Source organism: Rhinolophus sinicus, linkage group LG06 (assembly GCF_036562045.2).
Source record: "Rhinolophus sinicus isolate RSC01 linkage group LG06, ASM3656204v1, whole genome shotgun sequence".
Lineage (NCBI taxonomy): Eukaryota > Metazoa > Chordata > Mammalia > Chiroptera > Rhinolophidae > Rhinolophus > Rhinolophus sinicus.
In genome coordinates this window covers 106,875,124-106,896,192 of record NC_133756.1, presented here as the reverse complement: position 1 = coordinate 106,896,192, position 21,069 = coordinate 106,875,124, and the positions used below count along the sequence as shown (strand labels likewise).

Sequence of the window (21,069 nt, the reverse complement as noted above, 5' to 3'; positions counted from 1 at the left end):
CAACGAAAGGAAAGAATAAGTCCCTCTGTCCTAAGGCCATCTGCTATATGCTCAGCAAGTTCCTCCTATCTTCGTATTTCTCTAAATTCCTTTTAATATTTTTTACTTATAAATATAAATCATTTAGTACTAGTAATAGTATTAATACCAAATAATACTAGTTAATATTTACAATAGCTTGTCTTTTGCTAAGCGCCTATGCACCAAGTGCTAAGCTTTTCACCTGAATTTTTTCATGTAATCTTCACAACTAACCCAAGAGGAAGTTTTAACCCAACTTTATAAATGAGTTAAACTTACACTCAGAAAAGTAATTTGTCACAATCATAAAGGGAGATAAATGCCTGTGCCAGGATTCAAGCTCCCATTTGGCTTCAAAGCCCATGATCTTTTCAATAAGGAATTAGGGTGGTTTGATTTTCCTCCCTAGAATTACCCAGGCACTTTTCAAATCACTTTTATGATCAATGCAATGCTTAGCCTGATGAACTAGAAACACTGACTAGAGTTAGAAGACCTACCACTATCCATATTGAGCTTTCCACTGAGTTCATATAGAGTGCATTTAACTATACCAAGTTGGTCTATCAAATGAGGTAAGTGAACTAGAACAATCCCCAAGGTCCCTATAACATTCCACAGCTCTGCAGGCTCCTCTTCCTCAGATTAGATGTTTCCCAGGAGAAAGCATATAACATATAGCCTCCAGAACCGTGAGGAAGTAAATTTCTGTCATTTGAGCCATCCAGTTTGTAGTACTTTGTTACGGAAGCCCAAGTAAATCAATACAATAGGTATCATTTAGGATGATCATTAGGTTCATTAATACAGTAGATATCCTAAACGAGACCTACTAACTATATAAGTCTGCCTCAGGTTTAAGAATAAGAAAAGGGAACCCTTGTGCACTGTTGGTGGGACTGCAAAGTGGTGTAGCCACTATGGAAAACAATATGGAGAATCCTCAAAAAATTAACAATAGATCTACCATACGACCCAGCAATTACACTTCTGGGTATTTATCCGAAGAAAATAAAAACAAGAATTCAAAAACATATATTCACTTCTGTGTTCACTGCAGCATTATTTATAATAGCCAAGATATGGAAGCAAGCTAGGCGTCTACTGAAAGATTAATGGATAAAGAAGATATGTATATAATGGATAAAGAAAATGCTTTTATATATATATATATATATATATATATATATATATATATACACACACACACGTATATATAAAATATAGGTCAAAGGAATATATACATAATACATATTATATATATATGCACATATATAATATGTATTATATATATATAATGGAATATAATTACACAGCAATAAAAAATAATAAAATCTTGCCATTTGAAACAACATGGATGGACATAGAGGTTATTATGCTAAGTGAAACCAGTCAGACAGAGGAAGACAAATACCATATGGTTTCACTTAAATGTAGACTCTAAAAAAACAAAACAATAACAAAAAACAAAACACAACACAACAAAAACAGACTCATAGAAACAGAGACAAAAGGGATGGTTGCTAGAGGGGAGAGGTTAGAGGATGGGAGAAAATGGTGGAGGGGAATATAGTCATTAGAGCAGAAAGTTCCAGGTTCTAGCCCTATCTGTCTCATAATCTCCCTCATGGAATAAGGTGACTGAGAGCATGGTCTTTGGTACCAGAAAAATGTGGGCTCAAATTGGGCTTCTCCAGTTGTTAGCAGTGTGACCTGGGTAAAGTTACCTAACCACTCAGAACCTCAGTTTCTCAATTCTATGAAAAGTGATACTTCCTATCTTCCAGGCTTGTTATAAGGACTGAATTAAATGAGCAAAGAACTAACTGCATCTGGCACATAGTATATGATTAATAAATAGTAATCGTGGTTATTAAGTTGAACCTCATGAAATGGCTACTTGTTTATTTTTTTCTATCAAAATGGCAATGCCGTATGATTTAGCCTAATATTAATGCTGTATAGAGGCAGAAGAGTGCAGTGATTAAGTATACAAGTTCTGGAACCAAGATGTTTTGGCTAGAGTCCTACCTCTGTCACTCACTAGCAAGTTACAGAATTTTTCTAATTCCATTTCTTAGATATAAAATTAAAACTATCTACTCCATAGGATGGGTAAAAAAGATTAGATAAACTAATCCATTCAAAGCTCTTAGATTAATGCCTGGTACTTAGTCAGGCCTCAATGAATGTAAACTGCTATTGATATTATTAATATTGATATTAATAATGGAATGAACTACATATGAAAAGCTCTGAAATTAATAAAAGAATTATACAGTGGCCATTTAGCTGTATAAAACAAACAGGTTAAACATTAAGTGCTAAAATTCTACTAAAATATTGTGGAATTAGAAATTATTTAAATAAAAATCAGTCTCATAATGCCTTAACAACTTGTCTAAGACAAGGCTAAAACAACTGGAATGCTGAAAACATATGTTACCTTAGGGATAAATCAATAATTTTCCGTATAAATTGCTAAACATCTTTAAATATCATTTCACATAAGATGAAAATCTAGTGTTCTATAGAGTACGGGGTTCAACATGCTCTTGCATATGTTCATAGAGCTGTTCATCATAACAGGCTAAACTTTGGACTGAGAGGATCAATAGACCAGAATGGTGACAAAGCAACTAATGCAGTGGGTGACAGGGAGCAAATCACTTCAACCTCATTTTTCTATTTGGGGAAATGAGGAAGAAGTCTAAGATATCAAAGCTCTCTTCTAAATCTACTTACAATAGATAGCGACATGAGTCGCTATCTATTGTAAGTAGATAAAGAATACAATGATTGCATCAAAGTAATATAACTCATTTCACCTGTCAAAAAAAGGGAAGTAAATTGTTTTCAAAATGCAGAATGTTAACTCTAAAAACAGACAAAAAACACGCTTAGTTAAAAATATCCCCTAAACTGAAACCACAACATTCTATGCAATGAAAGGAAAAAGTTAATAATCAAGCCTTTTCTGAAATTGACAGGAGACATGTATTCCTTCTCAGCAGAATTAAACTGCCTGGGCTGGCTGTAAAACCAATACCAACTTAAAATCCTAGGTCCATTTCTTCAGAGATTCCAACCGCCAATCTTAAGAAACTCACATGACATCAGATTTCTGTCTCTGAAAAATGTTAATTATGATATAACTCCTAGGACTCTTGAGACTATAAATTAGTTCATGGTTCTGTGTCACTTGAAGGATAATGATTGACCAAAGTAAGATCATCACTGTGAAATCAGAAAAAAATCCCAATGCTCACAACATTCTTCCAATTAACATAAGTATCTCAATAAGAGTTTTAAAAAAGATCTTTGTGACCATGCAGCACATCTAAAATAACAGTGAGGGGAAAAAAAAAAAAAAAAATATATATATATATATATATATATATATATATATATATATTCTCATCATGGCATCTTAATAACTAGGTTAAAACTGAACGGTCCATACACAAATGTTAGTTTTGGGGGGAAAAGATATAAAACCAAAATACATTGATCTGGTACCATAAAACACATTCTCTTCTCAAATTAAAATGTTTCTATCAATTAAGTTATATCCTTTTATTGTTAAAATTTCAGAAATACAACTCAGAAATAGATGAATAAGTTTTCTATAGAAAGTATTCTCAGTTAAATTGCTCCAACATTTCAAAAAATTTAAGAAACTAAATTTCTCAGAGTTGGTCACATTAGTACTTTCTATTACAGTACAAGCAACTACATTTTCCATTCCTTGAAAAGAAATAAATCAAAAACAGATTTCATCTCAAGTAATCAATGGAGTCCTTCATTTAAAAAGTAATGTTACCCCAATACATTTAATGTTTTTAAAAAAGTTGTTATGGGAAGGTGGAAGAAGTTATTGTTTGGTTTGTTTGGGTGTTATTTTGGCTTCCCTCAAAAAACCTATTTTTCCTTCTTAGATAATTTTAGGATTCCAATATTCACAGCATGTCATAATTAAACATCTCCTAGGAAGTACACAGTCTGATTCACACATTAACTCCGGCATAAACTAGCTGTGATCATGTTGCCTCCATGTCTGGATCAGACCAGTCTGGGAAACAATAATCATGATGAAAACCCCTACTAAGACATATTAATCCCAACATTATTTTATTGTCCATCATTTAAAACCTTCTTTTCCCTGTCAGTTCATATGCAATTTCTTAATCCTTAATTTTGATCTGAGAACAGTCACCTAACTGACTAGTAATAAAAATGGATATTCCAATTCTGAAAATGAAATACTTTTACCTTCAATCTCAAAGGCTCCCACCACCAGATTAGGGAGAAAGTCAGAAATATTTTTATAGTTACACACCAATAACTAGAGCCCATAGCTTCCCCTCCAATATCAACTCCTATTTTGGAGAGGGGAAGCAAGAGGACCACCCATATCCTGAGGTCTTCTTATTGTACTAATTAGTGGCTAGTTGTTTACTTTAAAGCAGAATGATAACTGCATATGGCCATGAAGGTGGGAATATCTGCCCCCACAGTCTACTCTTGTACTGTCCAAAATGGTGGCCACCAGCTCTACATGGCCATTGAGCATGTAAAATGTGTCTAGGGCCACCGAGGAACTGAATTTTTAAGTTTATTAGTTATATCAATTTAAATTTAGAAGCTGATATTCATTTGTGTTATTGGAAAATCTTTAAATATGTTTGGAACAACTTGGGTATGTGAAGCCACTATTTCATCTGTAAAAGTTTATGAAATCTAAACACAGGTCAAATATTTCTGATGAAAATTTAGTGACAGAATTGTGATGGGCATCAGTGTAAAATACACAGTATAGTTCAAAGAATTAATAGGCAAAAAATGTAAATTATTTCAATATTTTAATATATTGACCACATGTTGAATACTTCAATCTATTGTAATGTTTTGGATATATTATTTTAAACAGACTACATTATTAAAGTTAATGCGTCTCACTTTTTAAATGTACTACTGGAAAATTTTAAATTATTTATGATTCGTATTTCTATTGGGCAGCATTGATAAAGAGTGATAATACTAACCAGTGGTATAAGTATCTGAGATGGGCTAGTGAAGTAATTTAGAAAATCTGTGTAGTATGAGAAGAAAGCCAAAGGACCAGAGAGCATTTCATTCAAACCCTCTCTCTGACAATGACCATCCAAAGGTACTTGAGCAAGTCATTCAACTTTCTTAGCCTATATTTCCCCATGTGTAAAATGGGAAAAATCGTTTCCTGGCTTAAACAGAATATCTGTAAAGTGCCTGGTATAGTATTAGTATAAATAAACAGTTGAATAAATAGTTGTTTCCAATAGAAAGCAGAGAGTTAGGACAACTACTAAGAATTAACTGCTTCTCAATGGCCATGACTTCATACTGTATTAGACACATACTTTGTGAGAACTGGCAATAAAAAGAAACAGTGCAGAAGTCCTCGGGATAAGCTTAGGGGAAGGCTGAAGTCGTGATTAGTGAAAACTAAAAGCCTGTCACTGGTTGGTCCTCCTGGTGAAGCAGATCCTTTGCAGCTGACAAGAAATCACAACTTTTCTCAGGCACCACTAGGCTCCCCAGGAAGTTTCATCCCTTTCACTCCAGCAGATATTATCTTGGTTCTTAGTCAATGATTTTAACCCAGATGGATATAAATGACAAATCAAGAAAAACTTGACCACTTTGGAAAATAACAAATATTTCCACAGTGAACAAGCAATGTTTCTTTAATGAATGGAAGAATTGACCAAGGGTTGTAGCAATTTCTGCCCACATTCAACCCATTCTACCAGGTCACCCACGTCCCACTTACCCCCAGCATCTGGTGGAGGTAGTGATATTCTGGCCCTTGGTTATACAGCAGGAAGGTTTTCCAGAAAAACAGGACATTCAGGGAGAGCCAGATAAGCTAAACCATACAAAGGGAGAGAGAAAATAAAAATTAAAAGTAAAGATTACCTGATGAATGGAAAACTCAAGTACATTCTTTGGACACTACTTGAAATGGGACCTCAATTGATAATGACGGAAAGCATACACAAATTAACCCGCAAGCTGAAAACCACTGAAAGGGAAAGGAATCTGACCTCGCTCAGCCCTTGCACCTGAGAGTAACCATTTGGGTTTGTAAACAGGTCTCCTGAAAGATCTGCAGATATCGCTTGCAGCACAAAATGAGACTAAGAAATTAGTGACATCACCATGTCCCAAGCGTTCTGTGTTGTTAAAATGCAACATCAGACAGAAGCAATCTGGGAAAAGAGCAAAGGAGGGAAGACGATTAAAGGGTTAAGAAAAAGCTGTGCTCATTAAAGTGATCCTTTCTCACTTCCTCCACATCCCCTCCCCATCAGTGGGTAGGAAAGGTCTCGGGCATTTGGAGGAAGGCTAGGATCGTTATTATCTCCAGGTATTAACAGCGGAAAGTTTTATTAGTTGAGAATGTTCTGATTAGAGGCAAAACTTCCACTTCCAGCTTCCCACCCGCTCACGCTCAGAGAATGAATCAAAATCACTGCCCTAGAGACAAAACGCAGGGAGAGCCTTGCCCGCCATCCTACCAGGCAGAGGTGTTTAACCCCTTCGTTGGCCAGCCAGCTCCTCCAGGACACAGCCATGCCGCCGGCCCCTCCGCGCTGCGCTCGCCGCCGGCCGGCCGGAGAAGGAGCGGCGGAGGCCCGGGCTGCGGTTACAGTTGTGCGGCCTGCGGGGGGGCCGGGTGAGGACCGGGGGGTCAAAGACTGAGTGGAAGCTCGGAGGCCGGCGCCGAGCCAGCCCGGGCGGGGTCTGCGCCCCGGAGCCGGGTCTTCCGGGCGCCGCGGCTCCGGCCCGCACCGGGTCTGCGCTGCCCACTCGGCGGCCCAGGCCCCGCGCTCCGAACGCGCGCTCCTTGGCCCCCGCGGCCCGGGCTGCACGGGGCTGCACGAGGCTGCACCGCCGCGCCGGCCCCTTTGTCTGAGGGCGAGCCTGTTGTTGTGGCTGCTGCAGTTCAGGATGTCCCGGGCTGGGAGCTAGGAGGCGTCTCCCGCAGCCCTGCCCGGCCTGCCTGCTCAGTACCGAAAGACAAAGATGTGGAGAATGGCCCTGGCCTACCTCTCGCAGACACACACCTAGTTCTTTTGGACAGGTCGTTTCCCCCCAAAGTATTCAACTTAAAAGAGACTTGGTGACGAAATGAAGGCCGGAAATAGCCCTTTGTGTACTAGCGTTCCGGATCTCCAGCCCATCCTCAGCAACTCATCCCTCCCTTTCACAACTGATCCCTAAAGCCTCCCCCTTCTCTATCCCCATCCCTATTCCAACCCATATGGATGCAAAGCTTTTAAGAAAATTCTGCATAAAAAGAACCCAGATGGCAAAGGGTTGGAGCTGATGTAATTCTCAGGGGCTTTTGGGAAGCTCAAATTCATTCTATTTAGAAATTTCCGTTTTACAACCTGGCTTCCCAAAAGTGATAGGAATCCTCTCAAACTTGTATCGGGACCAGGTGAAGGGTGAGAAGAAAGTGGGATTGACACGGTCTACCTATCTTCCACTGCAACATACCCATGTTAGGGAAGAGAAAAAAAAAATCAGTCATATAGAAGAATATCTGTATTCAAAATAAGTATTCAATAAAGGTTTGTGAAATCAGGAACTTTGCAACTGTGACGACTAACAAGTAGCTGAAAAAGTAAACCACTAATAGCCTACTCTCATGGCTCCCAAACTCTTTTTTTTTTAACAAAATACATTTCCCAACACATGTCATAATATATAATTGAAACTAAAATTTCATGAAATCATACTACCCTTACCAAATGCAATGCACTTATCTCAGTTAATTTCATGAACTGATTAATGACTGATTTAGTTCAGAACTTGAAGGAATCCATGTTAAGTCCCATTTCATCGAGTTCTGTTTCTAATACTCTGTCATCTTTCTTTGATATATGACTTTACTGTTTTGTGTGTGATCAAATCCTGAAAACTGCCTCAAATATTTCTTGAGTAAGGAAACATATTATTTATAAGTAACACCCTGTTCTTATTAACCATGTGATACCTAACAGGCCAGAAAAAGAGCACACAGAGAACCCAAGGAGTATCACCACTGGAAGAAGTTTAAATTCTGGGACACACTGATTCTCCTCAAATTACCGTATTTTGCCGTGTATAATGTGTTCCCATGTATAATGGGCACCCACATTTTTGGCCCAAACTTTCAGGGAAAAAAATCTTTCGTTTTAATTTTTTAATTCAAATTGTATTTGTTTATATTTAGATACTTGTTTTTTTGTTGGTGGTTTTTCTTTGGTATTCTAAAGGAATATTAGCATTTATTTATTTCACTTTTTAACTCATAAACATAAATAAAAGAATTAAAAAGATTTATATAGATATGGAATTAGTATTACCCATGTATCATGCACATCCTTATTTTTCCCTCACAAATTTGGGCCAAAAAATGTGCATTATACACTGCAAAATATGGTACTCTCCTAAATAACCATCCTAGAGCTATAATTTCAATAAATGGGATGTAGGGAGGATCTGGCAAAATGATTTGGTTCTTGTCATGAGTTGAGAGGATTGAAGCAATTGAAGAATAGTAGAAAAAGGACAATATTTAAAAGTTCAACTATTTCCAGAAAAATGACAAAAATAATGGATCTAGCTCTTTTTTCTTACCTTCAAGGGTCAGGCTATCCTTATTACTTCATATATAAAATCTCACTTAATTCTCATAATAGCCCTCCAAGCGGATGTCTGTGCCCCTACTTTAAATGAGAAAACTAAAACTAAAAGAGATTAATAAACTTGTCTGAGGGTGTTATAGAACAGAAAGAGTTCAATCACCCTGTGCTACCAGAGCCAAACACTAAATACTGAGAATTACAGTGGAGAAATATTAGCTATTTTATTATGAATGGCACCATCCGGGAGAACAGGAAGCTAATGCTCAAAAGCCCAGACTCCCTGATGGTGTGTAAGTTACAGATTACACAGTGCAAAATCACAAGACAGCATGGGTTACAGGTATGGGGTACTGTTGCGAGCTGATCAGTCTAAGGTCAGGTAAGGGTAATGAATCATTTCTTCAGGTCTTGAGGACAGTTCTAAGGTCTTCCCTGGAGTCCCTCTGTCCTGTCTCACAGGAAAGTAGCCAGAAGGTCATTCCACCTTAGGGCTGAGGAGCTGAAATGTAACTTAGGTCAAGATGTTATCTTTAGTATACCAGAGGTCAAGACCTGTGTGACCTTTCTTTAGTCAGGTCTGAGCTATAGTCTTCTACTGCCTGAGGGGGTTGCTGTTCATGGGGAAAGACTAGGTCTCTGGGGTATATAATGAGAAAGAGGGATATGATTTCTAGAGCTAGGATTTAAAACTAAATTTAATCAAATTCATAAGGATCCTCTGTTTCAAGGGGATTGCAAAATGGGGAAATATTCGTCAAAGGGTACCAACTTCCACTTATGAGACAAGTAAGTTCTGGGGATCTAATGTACAGCATGGTGATTATAGTTAATACTGTATTATATACTTGAAAATCCTAAGAGAGTAGATCTTAAATGTTCTCACCACAAAAAAGATATGGTAATAACTATGTGAGGTGATGGAAGTGCTAGCTAACGCAACCGTTTCATAATATATGTGTATCTAATCAACACATAGTACACTTAAAACTTACACAATATTATATGTCAATTACATCTCAATAAAGCTGGAAAAATAGTATGTTAACATCACAATAAAGATAAAAACAATGAATTTTTAAAAAGACCCTTGCCTGAAATGTTAAAACAGGATTGACTTACAATTCAGACAACCCATAATCAGACACTTGAGTGAAACCCTTTTGTAAAATGACAGAATGCTATACAAATGTTGATTGTTATATTTATCACTGTTGTCTTATTAAGTAGCTCTGTAAATGGGGCTCAGGATCTGACTGCTTATGTTGCCTTACAAGGAAACAATACTGCAAACTATCCCCAGGAGACAGAGCTATTGCCTTGTTATGTGGAAACTCTCATTATTGAGTTTCTTTTCAATATAATTTTCTGTAAGCCAGACTGTTTTGTGCAGGTAGTTAGTATGGTATTTCCCAAGATAAGAAGGGATGTCCTTGAAAACAAGGAGAAGAGCATTCTATAACTGTATCCCTATCCCAAAAATCATAATAAAAACATTAAAAAAAAACCACACTTTTGTCAGGAAAAGACTTCACAGGAAAAAAATAAAATGACAAATACCTATGCTCTTGGCTGAAATAATGGAAGAGAGTAGTGATCATCCTATGCTGATTATAAACTGTCAATTACAGACGTTCTTGATCTATTATTTATAACTTAATAAACACAGAAGCTCTTTCTCTTTTGGTAGACAGTATCCTTCAAAATATGAAATTTATGGGGAAAAATTGATACCTGTTTGCCTCTTCTGCCTGCTTTATTACTCTGCACCTTTGTGTGGTGACTCAGAGGCATATCTTTCTCTTGAAGATTTTCCTAACCCCCTCTCCTCCATGCTCACACAGACTCATCCCGTCCCCTCTGTACTCTTCAGTGTGCTCATAATACTCCATGCACATGATCATTACTGCATTTTCCACACAGTAATTTAACTGTATGGACGAGTATGAGTGTGTCTAATTCCCCTCATCAACTGACCTCAAGGACAAGAATCCTGTTTTATTCATTTTTAATCCAGGATTTATAACATAGATTGATACATAGCAAGAACTTACAGAATGTTTATTAAATGAGCGAATAGTATTAGGTTGGTGCAAAAGTAATTGTGATTTTTGCAATTATTTTTAACCTCTTAAACTACAATTACTTTTGCACCAACCTCGTAGTTAAGTATATTGTCCTTCTTTCGGTGCCTCTCAAACTCCAGTTTTTCAACTGTAACTTTCCAGTAATGTAGTAAGAAAAGTTTCTGTTCTGTTTGGTAGTTAACTAGCAGAAAAGGACAAATGGGACAAAGACCCCTTGATTTGGTGTCACCTGTAGCGCAGGTCACAGGATATGCATTTGAGGTAAGTGGGCATCTGTATTAGCTTCCTGAGGCTGTGGTAACAAATTATTACAAATTTAGTGGCTTAAAATAACAGAAATGTATTCTCTCAGTTCCAGAGACCAAAAGTATGAAATCAGACCCATTGGGTCTGACAGGGCTGCACTCCCTCTGGGATTCTAAGGCAGAATCTGTTCCTTGGATCTTCCAGATCCTGGTGGCTGCTGGCATATCTTGATTTGTAGTGTCACTCCACTCTCTGTCTCAATGGTCACACTGCCATCTCCTCTATCAGTGTGTATGTCACATCACCCTCTGCCTCTCTCTTATAAGGACACTTACAATTCTATTTAGGGTCCACTCAGATAATCCAAGGTAATCTCCCCAAGTCAAGATCCTTAACTTAATCACATCTGCAAAACCCCATGACATTTCCTGGGATTAGGATCTGATATATATGGGTGGTCATTATTCAGCCTACTAGAACATTTAAAATAATTTAGTTAATGTTAGTTTTCTTTCCATGGTTAGATATGGCAGTCTTAGAGTAGGATTTTTGAGGAAATTCACTTGAAGTAGTAAGAAAGAATGAAATCTTGCCATTTGCAACAATATGGATGGACCTAGAGAGTGTTATGCTAAGTGAAATAACTCAGACATAGGAAGACAAATACAGTGTGATCTCACTCATATGTGGAATATTAGGAAACAAAACAGAAACAGATGCATAGATACAGAGAACAAACTGATGGTTGCCACAGGGGAGAGGGCTGGGGGGAATGAGTGTAAAGGGTGAAGGGGAAGAAGAGGTACAAACTTTCATTTATAAAATAAATAACTCACAGGAATGTCATGTACAGCACAGGGAATATAGTCAAAAATATAACTGTGTATGATGACAGATGGTTACTAGACATATTGTGGTGATCGCATCATAAGGTATGTAAACCTAGAATCACCATCTTGTACATCTGAAATTAATGTAATATTGTATATCAACTGTACTTTAATAGAAAAGGAAATAAAAGTTGGTACTTCTAGTTTGTATTTCTATCAAGAAGTCAAAAATTACAGACCAGGAACCATGCCTGATAAAACTACGTAAGATTTCTTAAACTTTGTGACTTGGTTGAGTTTACTCTTTGTTATCCCATACTGAGTATCAGGAGTGATTAGTAGTAAACTCAAAATGAAAAGAATCTCTGTATTTTCCTTACAAACAAAAAAGAGGAAAGTAGGAAAACTGTCCCAGTATGCAGCAAATTAGTTGAGTAGTCAGAGAATTCTAGAGGTCTGAGTAACTGACAGCTACATTAAAGAGAAAAGGAAACTACACCTTGACCCTGAAACTCTTGGCTGGAAGAAGCCCCCTGCCCCCACCCCAACCCCAGGGAACCAGTGAGTAATGGCCTGAAGGCTTAGCATTCACAAGTCTGGGGACAAGTTCCAGACAATGACTCATTGTCATTTCTATACGAAAACAAGTGTAGACCATCATCTGATTCAGCCATTCAGGAATGTCTCCGGTGCACTCAAACAGCTAGGTCAGCTCCTTAAGAAATACTGAAGAAGCTAGAGAGGTTCATATGTCCTCAAGTATCAGATGCTTGGTTGGAAAATAAGGCTTACAAATGTGAACAATTTTAAGTGCCAGACTAAAAAAAACGCTCAATAACAGTTTATTGAATAAAACTGAATAATAATAAACTTTTGTTTAGAATTGCCCTGCCTAGAACACTTCTCCAAACTTCTGGATTTAATAGACCAATAAAATTTCAAAAAGAAAAAAAAAAAAATGTAAACCAACAAAGATTATCCTACCCAAATTTTGCTGAAAGTAAGGACAATTCTTAAAATGAAAAACAAAAGTAGCATACACTGCATGTTTATTAAAGAAAATTCATTTTTCTAAAAAAAATTCTAAAAAATACCTTTAGCCTCCATAGAAACTCCTCTCTCTCTCTCTCTCTCTCTCTCTCTCTCTCTCTCTCTCTCTCTCTCTCTTTCTCAGATTATTTTTCATTATTTGATCCTCAAATATCTTCTATAAGTGCCATCCTTATATTCATCCTAATTTTATACATAAGGAAACTGGGGCATATGGACAATAATGAACTTGCCCAAATTTACCAAGGCATCAGTAGTAGATGCCCAGAAGCCAATACCCCTGCTTCTTCCTCTATGCCATGAAGTCATTTCTGAATAGGACCACCATGTGTTCAGAGCTGTAATACTTTGGACCTCAAAGGGAGTTGTAATTGTCAACTTTCCCCAATCATCTGAGGAATGCAGAGATTTTACCAGTGGGCCTTTATACTGCCAAGACAGTACACATTCTCAAAAGACTGTCTTGTCTATTGTTTATGATATCATTTATTCTTTTTACTACATGGCATTTCCTGAGTATAGCCATTAACAGAATAATTCCTGGATGTTTGTGTTATTTTATTGTTCTTAAAGTTTTAAATAGAAGTATCCCAGGAGGCCAAAATATGTTCTTAACACCTGCTTCCATGCTTCTGGTCGCATCCTCAAACAGCTTTGAAATATTGAGGAAATAAGATTGGACTTCTTCCCTAATCTCACTTCAGTCTCTGAACATACCATAAAAATCTTAAGACGTAACTATTAGAATCCATGGCAATGATACGAGTTTTAGCGTCATAAAAACATCAGAATAGGAAAAGGTTTTGGAGAGCAGTATAATTTTCACTTAAATTAAAGAGGAAGCTGGAGCCTTTTTCTCAGACGTTTGAGTTCACCAGTACTGCCCCCCCTCATTGCACTGGGCCTTTGCACAGCTTAATAGTTTGTATTTACACATTCATTCATGAGCTTATTTGATGCATATCTATTGCTGTTGTAAAATGTGAACGCTCCAAAGGTAAACTACATGCCTGTTTTTGCTCATTCTTATTTTCCCAGAGCCAACATGAGTAGGTGCTTCGTCATTATTTGACTTAAAGAAATGAAAGCCAGGAGAACAGATTTCCCAACTTCTCTTCCAATAATGTTTACACACTGATATTACCTATTCTACACTGACATGGTATTCTGTACTTCTTTCATTATTTCCGTCCCCCCCAAATATATTCTGTTTTCTCACATGTTCATCCACATGTGCATGCTATTCTGGCTTCCTGGTATGCCCTCCGTCTCCAAACTCAAGATTATTCTTCTTTCCTCTTAGAGGCCGACATGGATCCTTCCCAGCTGGATCAGGAGCCTCTTCTTTGTGAGCCTAAGTCCGCTGTGCAGCCCTCTCTCAGAGCAGTTATCAGCCTGCCTTTGCTGATGTATTTTCTACATTGTTTCTCTAACTAGCCTGTGAGCACTTGGAGGACAGGGAACTTTTTTTAATTACCTCAAGACTAGCCCATAGTAAGCGCTCAAAATATATTTAATGAATAAACACAAACAAATGAATGGAAGTCTAGCATGCAATAACAGTTTAGGCTATTTTCAAAATGAAAAATCAGCACTTACTAAATCTTTTTCTTATTGCTCAAAGTGCAGCAAAGGTTTTAGGTTAGAATTGATGGGAAAACAAGTTCGGGAACATAAAAGAAAAGAAATTGACTTTTGCCTTGTCTACCTCCTCCTCAACAATTTCCCATGCAATTTAACCCTCAAACTTTTTTCTTACTGTCCAGAAATTTGAGACTGAACATTTCAAAGTACTCATTCTCGCATATTGACTCACTTTTACTTATATCAACATAGCAACGTAAATGTCTGTATGTACATATGCAATTATGTATAGCCTAACTGATTAGAAGTAATTGATATATTGGAAAAATACTGTGTAGGATCAAATGTTTAAAAAAAATGATCTTACATCTTAGATTTCCATATTCATGTTCTACAATTGAAACTTTTTGTTAAGAGGAAAGTTTTGCATCCTTAATTCCTCTTTGCCTTTCTCCAAGTTTTATCAATTTTTTTCTTTTTCTTTTTCTGGACCTTCTTTTGAATCAGACTCTTCCTGAAGGCAGCACTATGCCTCCTCTGATCTTTCGCAGTCCTTAGTTCAAACTTACATATGATCATTTATTACACTGTGAAGCGATTATTTGTGACCCAACTGTTTTCAAACCAATGGGATTTCATTGGAGCGGCAGAGACTGTGAATCGTCCACTCTTCTCCTCTTCTTCATTTTAGTAGTAAATCACACTGAGTTTCAGCTAGATTACAGCTGCCCAGAGTGATTAAACGTTCCAGCTTCTCTTGCAGTCAGGAGTATGCATTAGCAATGTTTCTACAAACACATTATGAGCAGGAGTATGTACATTTCTATTGCAGAGGAAGTTGTCTGCATTACACTTCTTTTTTCCCCCTTTCCCACAGGCTGCAAATATGCTTCCAACATGAAAACTAAGGGCAATACTTTGTGTGATAAAGAAGAAATAAGATATTAAGAATCTGGATATCCTTGTGGGTAAATCATAGCTACCCCCGTATATAGCTTACTACTTGACTGCTATGAGAGAAAGAAATAACAATTTTGCTTTATTTAAGGAACTATATTTTAGGTTACATATGCTTAACTTGTACCCTATAATTATAGAAATTGGCTCCTGGAAGTGAGATATCAGCATCACAAACATCAAAATATGTGGCATTACATTAGCAAGTTATGAAGCAGTTAGAGAGGACCTGCTAAGGGTAGAAAGATGTGCCCCTTGTAAAGAGGCTTGAAAATATATCCTAACTTGGAAACAGATAACATTACTACTAAGCCTGTAGCCCTAGGGAAATAAGCTGAAAAATAAGCTAAAAAAAAAAGTCAGATTTTTGGTGTATGTTGGCTGATACTCGGAATTTTTCGCAAAGTACTGCAAAAGACTTGAGATAAAGTTACACAAGAAATGGCCCATTTGAAAATAGCGATGGAAGGGAATATAGCTCAGCTAATGGAGAGTCTCTCTGCTTGAGAAATGCAATTTAATGGATTAAAATGTCATTAATTTGGGACCTTAGAGGACTGGAAAGACAACTGCTTCTATTCCCTGAAGAGTATGATATAAGATTATCATCAAAGCCAGACCAGGGACAAAGATCAGTTTAAGATTATTGGTTTCCCAACCAAGTTCCCAAGACTTTAGTTTTAGATGGCACTAAGCTGATATTAAATTAAGGGGGAAAGAAACGAGCAGACTAGAGAAGACAATAAATTAAAGATTAGAGTCTATAAGATCTAAGGAAATTTGTCCAGAAGAGGTCTTTGAGTGTGGCTATTCCACATGGCACTAACGAGAAGCAAATAGACAAGAAACCTGTAAGGTTTTAAAGGAATTTTATTACCAAATAAATCACAAATCTGGCATTCAAGAGCCTCTGATTGCTCAATCTTTAACACAATACTCAGTGCCCTAAAGTTGCCCCAAGTAAAACACACTCTCTCTCGCCCCTTCTGATGTGGATGATTGACAAGAGAAAAACTTCCCAAATTACAAAACCAAAACCACAGGGAACAACGAACAAGGGAGATACTTCACAGCTAGGCAGACGGATTAACCAAAGAACTTACTCCACCAGCAGGAAGCTTTCGTAATTTCTGTCCAGGAGAATTTAATATTTGCTGTGGACCAAAAATTACCTTGAACTTTCTGAAAGGGTGTTTTTTCTTTCTTTAACTTTTTATTTAAAAGAACATACCATATATATATATATATATACACACACATACATATATATAATTTGTCATATTTGAGAATGCAGTTCACTGGCATTAAATGCATTTATACTGTTGTGCAACCATCACCACCATCTATCCAGAACTTTTTAACTTTTCCAAACTGAAATTCTGTATCTATTAAACAATGACTCCCCATTTTCTCCTCTTCCCAGTTTCTGGTAACCACCATTTTACTTTATTATTTTATGAATTTGACTCTTGTAGGTAACTTATTGTGGTGGTGCCCTGAGAAACCCTGGCTGTGCCCAGAGAGCCTGGCTGTGTCCAGGATATTGCATTCACCTCCAGGCTCCTCGCACAGGGCCCCTAGCAGAAGACGCTTGTCACGTAGATTGTGAGGCAAGACCCTGTAGGGGTAGAGTGTGGGGACAGAGCCCCAGAGAGCAGTTTCCAGGCTCTCGGCCTCACATAGAAAGGTGCTGTCTCAGGTAGTAAATGGCCATCAACTGTGATTGGATGGCCATCAGCTGTGGCTAGTTGGCCGTCAGCTGTAACCAGTGAGCCATTGGCCACTAATATAACTGTTGTGGCTATGCTAGCAGCAAATAGGGGCTGGCGAGAAGATGGTGGCTGGCAAAGGCTAAGTGTGGATTGCAGATTGCAGAGAGGTGGATTGCAGTAAGCAAGTGAGGTTGGTTGGCAGAGATAAGTGGACGGCAGGTTGCGGATCAGTGGCATACAGTGGTCGCTCTTACATGGCTGTGCGCCCTCTATGGTCACCCCCAAGTCATTGAAAGTGACAGGGATACCCATTTTACGGGGCAAGAAGTGCAGCACTGGGCTGCCAGGATGGACATACAATGGTTGTTTCATACTCCGTATAACCCACAAGCAGCTGGCATGATTGAATGCTATAATGGCCTTTTGAACCAAGGTCTCCAGGTTTCAAAACACTATCCCACGATGCGTGACTGGGCCTCGCATCTATGGGACGTCCTGAGAGTCCTGAATGAGAGACCACGGAAGGGAGGGCCCGCACCAGTAGAAGCTCTGCTACATCAAACGGCCGCTCCCATTCAATTACAAGTTACCACCAGTGAGATTCTGTTAAAGCCAGGCTATGGCAAAAATGGAAACATTTTGCTGCCAACACCCACATGCTTGAAAGCAGGGGAATGACAGCAGTGGACTTGGCCAATGCTTTTTTCCCCACATGACACACCCCCCGTGACAAATGGAACAGCGAGCAGGGTACAGTGCCGGCTAAAGTTCTCCGAAAGGCAGTGGAGCACTTTGTGCATATGAACACTCAGTTTCAGGAGCAGCTGCCAGAGAGCTGGACCACCGTGGAGGGGTGGAAAGATGTGGACGTTTCCCCAACCAGCATAGGCCAGAGAAAGCAAAGGTTGCGGCCCTGTGGGCTGGGAAGTGCTTGCTGAGGCAGCCCAGATGCAGGACTTGCAGTCCCAGGAGAAAACGTTTGCTGAGTCCTCCATAGGAGATGAGGGTCAGGTCAAGGTCACCCTTCACCCCCAGGACAGCCCTGGTGAATGACTATGTACTATGGGGAATTGCCTTCTATCCCTAATTTAATGGACCACTTGACTGTTTGTTTGGGAACGTACCACCGTGTAGTGGAAGAGGCGGATGTTTGCTTTTGTGTCTCAACCAGCCGCCATCGAGAAAATGTGAGAACCCTGGCTGAGCCCAGAAAGTCTGGCTGTGCCCAGAGAGAGTGGCAGTGCCTGAGAGCCCTGGCTGTGCCTGGGGAGACTGGTGGTACTCTAAGAAGCCCAGGAAGTCGGGCCGTGCCCAGAAGAACTGGTGGTGCCCTGAGAAACCCTGGCACCCAGAGAGCCTGACTGTGTCCAGGATATTGCATTCACCTCCAGGCTCCTCGCACAGGGCCCCTCGCGGAAGACGCTTGTCACATAGATTGTGAGGCGAGACCCTGTAGGGGTGGAGTGTGGGGACAGAGCCCCAGAGAGCAGTTTCCAGGCTCTCGGCCTCACATAGAAAGGTGCTGTCTCAGGTAGTAAATGGCCATCAACTGTGATTGGATGGCCATCAGCTGTGGCTAGTTGGCCGTCAGCTGTAACCAGTGAGTGATCGGCCACTAATATAACTGCTGTGGCTACGCTAGCAGCAAATAGGGCTGGCGAGAAGATGGTGGCTGGCAAGGGCTAAGTGTGGATTGCGGCCTGCAGAGAGGTGGATTGCAGTTAGCAAGTGGGTTGGTTGGCAGAGACAAGTGGACAGCAGGTTGTGGATCATGTAGCTCCTGCTTCCTGTGTCTCCAACCCAGCCGCCAGCGAGACTACAGTGGTGTGACTCCCCTATCTATGGCTCCGTTGGTGTTCCTTTTTGGCCTCACCATGTCCTGTATTCTTATGTGGGGAGCGGGAGCTGAGACCCTGCAGGCTGCCCCACACGACACTTATATAAGTAGAATCATACAATATTTGCCCCCTTGTTTGGCTTATTTCACTCAGCATAACATCTTCAAGTTTCATCCATGTAGTAGTATAATGTCAAAACTTCCTTCCTTTCTATGGCTGAATAATATTTTTCATTATATATATTTATATATATTCTTGACTGGAATCTTCCATAGGTTACGTTGTGTCCTCAGGATATCACAACTGGGTCATTTTTAATTCAGTTATCCTTTTCTACTATTGTATATTAGAGTTGGGGAAGACATAACTTGTGTTTAGTCAATGGGTTACCAGAATCTAAGGAGTTACTGCTAGACCTGATGGAGATTATATTACACTCTGTTCCTAGGTTTACAGATGCATAGGACAGGAGTACTGAATAGGATCTTAGGTGGATTCTCTTATAGAAGGTTTGAGTGTATTTTGTGAGGGAAGATGAGGATGCATAGATACCTAAGTGGCTAGAAGGCAAAATTGTGACAGAGTCTGCTAATTTTCCATGTATATTCATTCTTCTCTAGTCTATTCCACTCAACAATAGAAGCCCCAGAGTTTTATCTAAGCATAGAACTACTCAGAAAAAGCCTGAGTTTGCTAGCTTACCTTTAAGGTAAGAGAGAGGTGACAAGGTTCTAGACAAATAGATGTGAGTAGAAGTAAGTTAACATTTTAGTTGTAGCCATTAAATAGAAAATGGCTTACATTTCATTTCTTTTCCTTTTCTCCTTTCACAGAACTGAAACAAAGATGGGTGGTGAACTGTCCTTCAGCAGGAGAACAAAGACTATACTCTAGCAGATAATTAAGCATCACAATAAGAGTAACTGAGTCCCTGAATGATCTCCTGGAGCAAAATCCCTGCTGGCCAAGATTGGACAGACTCCTATATGAGTGAGAAAAAAATCTACCATCTTTATGGAGTCACTGTTTTTAGAATTTTTATGTTACAGTAGCTTAGTCTATACCTCAAGGATTATAAAAACATGGGTTGATGATGAAGGATAATTTTTGATATTGAGAAACACAGCCATATTTACATTCTAAATGTTTTCATTATATCTAAAGTTATTGATAAGTAAGGGACTATATCTTAATCTTCATGCTTCTAACATTTATGCTATTGCCTGACATGGTAACGAATGCATATTTCTTTCACAAATTAGTCAAATAATTCACATAATGACAATAGCAAAGTAAGAATGGTTGTATATTCAAATGGCTTCTTAAATGAACATTGATTCTGCCTCCTTTACCTATGAATTGTAGTTGTTTCCTTAGTGCCTAGTCCTGTAACTTCTCATCAAGATTTGAATTAAATTTCCTATCTGACTGAAAAATACCCTTGATCTCTATTTATTTGTACTAGAAAATTCTAATCATTTATTTTATCAGCAAAATTGGAACAACAGTAGACTAAGTGGTAAGTCTGGAAATGTGCTTGTTTAAAAAAGGAAGGAAAACTTCCTTTTTATATTTTTATAATCCCACAGCCAAATTTTCAATGGCAAATTCCATATGACAGTGCAGTATTGCAAAATATTATGAGGTCACACAGAAATAAGTCCTCAAATAACCCCTTTCACACAAACTTAATCTAAAGAAAAACATCCAATTTTATTTGTGATAATTAGCTAAGTGGCAAAATTCATTAATATGGTTACTAACAGAATATAAATAAAGGATATTCGTGGAGAACACAATAATAATAATTGGGCCACAATATTCAACACAAGGGAAGGAAAAACTGCCACTGATTTTCCTGTTGACTATCACATTGCATTTCCTACGTTGAGGTCATTAGTACTGGATATGATATTGTTTTACTCAGTAAGTGAAAAATCAGATTGCAGAACTGAAAATGCTATGTTAGAGAGACAGTTTGATATATTGGACAGAATAATCAATTTGGAATTAGAAGACTTGGGTTCTACTGCATCCTGGCTCTGCCAATACATTTTATGTTTTTTATT

The 21,069-nt window shown here is 38.5% G+C and overlaps 1 protein-coding gene across 6 annotated transcripts in view; it reads right to left on the bottom strand.

The window, feature by feature from the left end:
- NOX4 (NADPH oxidase 4) overlaps positions 1 to 7,143 on the bottom strand; it is a 160,337-nt gene extending 153,194 nt beyond the window's left edge. For 2 of the 6 annotated variants that reach the window (XM_074335620.1, XM_074335621.1), the window contains exons 1-2: positions 6,108 to 6,218; positions 5,834 to 5,929 (exon numbers count right to left, since the gene is read on the bottom strand). In XM_074335620.1, coding sequence (XP_074191721.1) covers positions 5,834 to 5,842 — 9 coding nt within the window. In that variant the 5' untranslated portion in view covers positions 5,843 to 5,929; positions 6,108 to 6,218. Of the gene's footprint in view, positions 1 to 5,833; positions 5,930 to 5,979; positions 5,998 to 6,107; positions 6,219 to 6,581 lie in introns of those variants that run through there. The other 4 variants (XM_019739648.2, XM_019739645.2, XM_019739649.2 and 1 more) reach the window with 4 other exon arrangements.
- Positions 7,144 to 21,069: the final 13,926 nt, after the last annotated feature.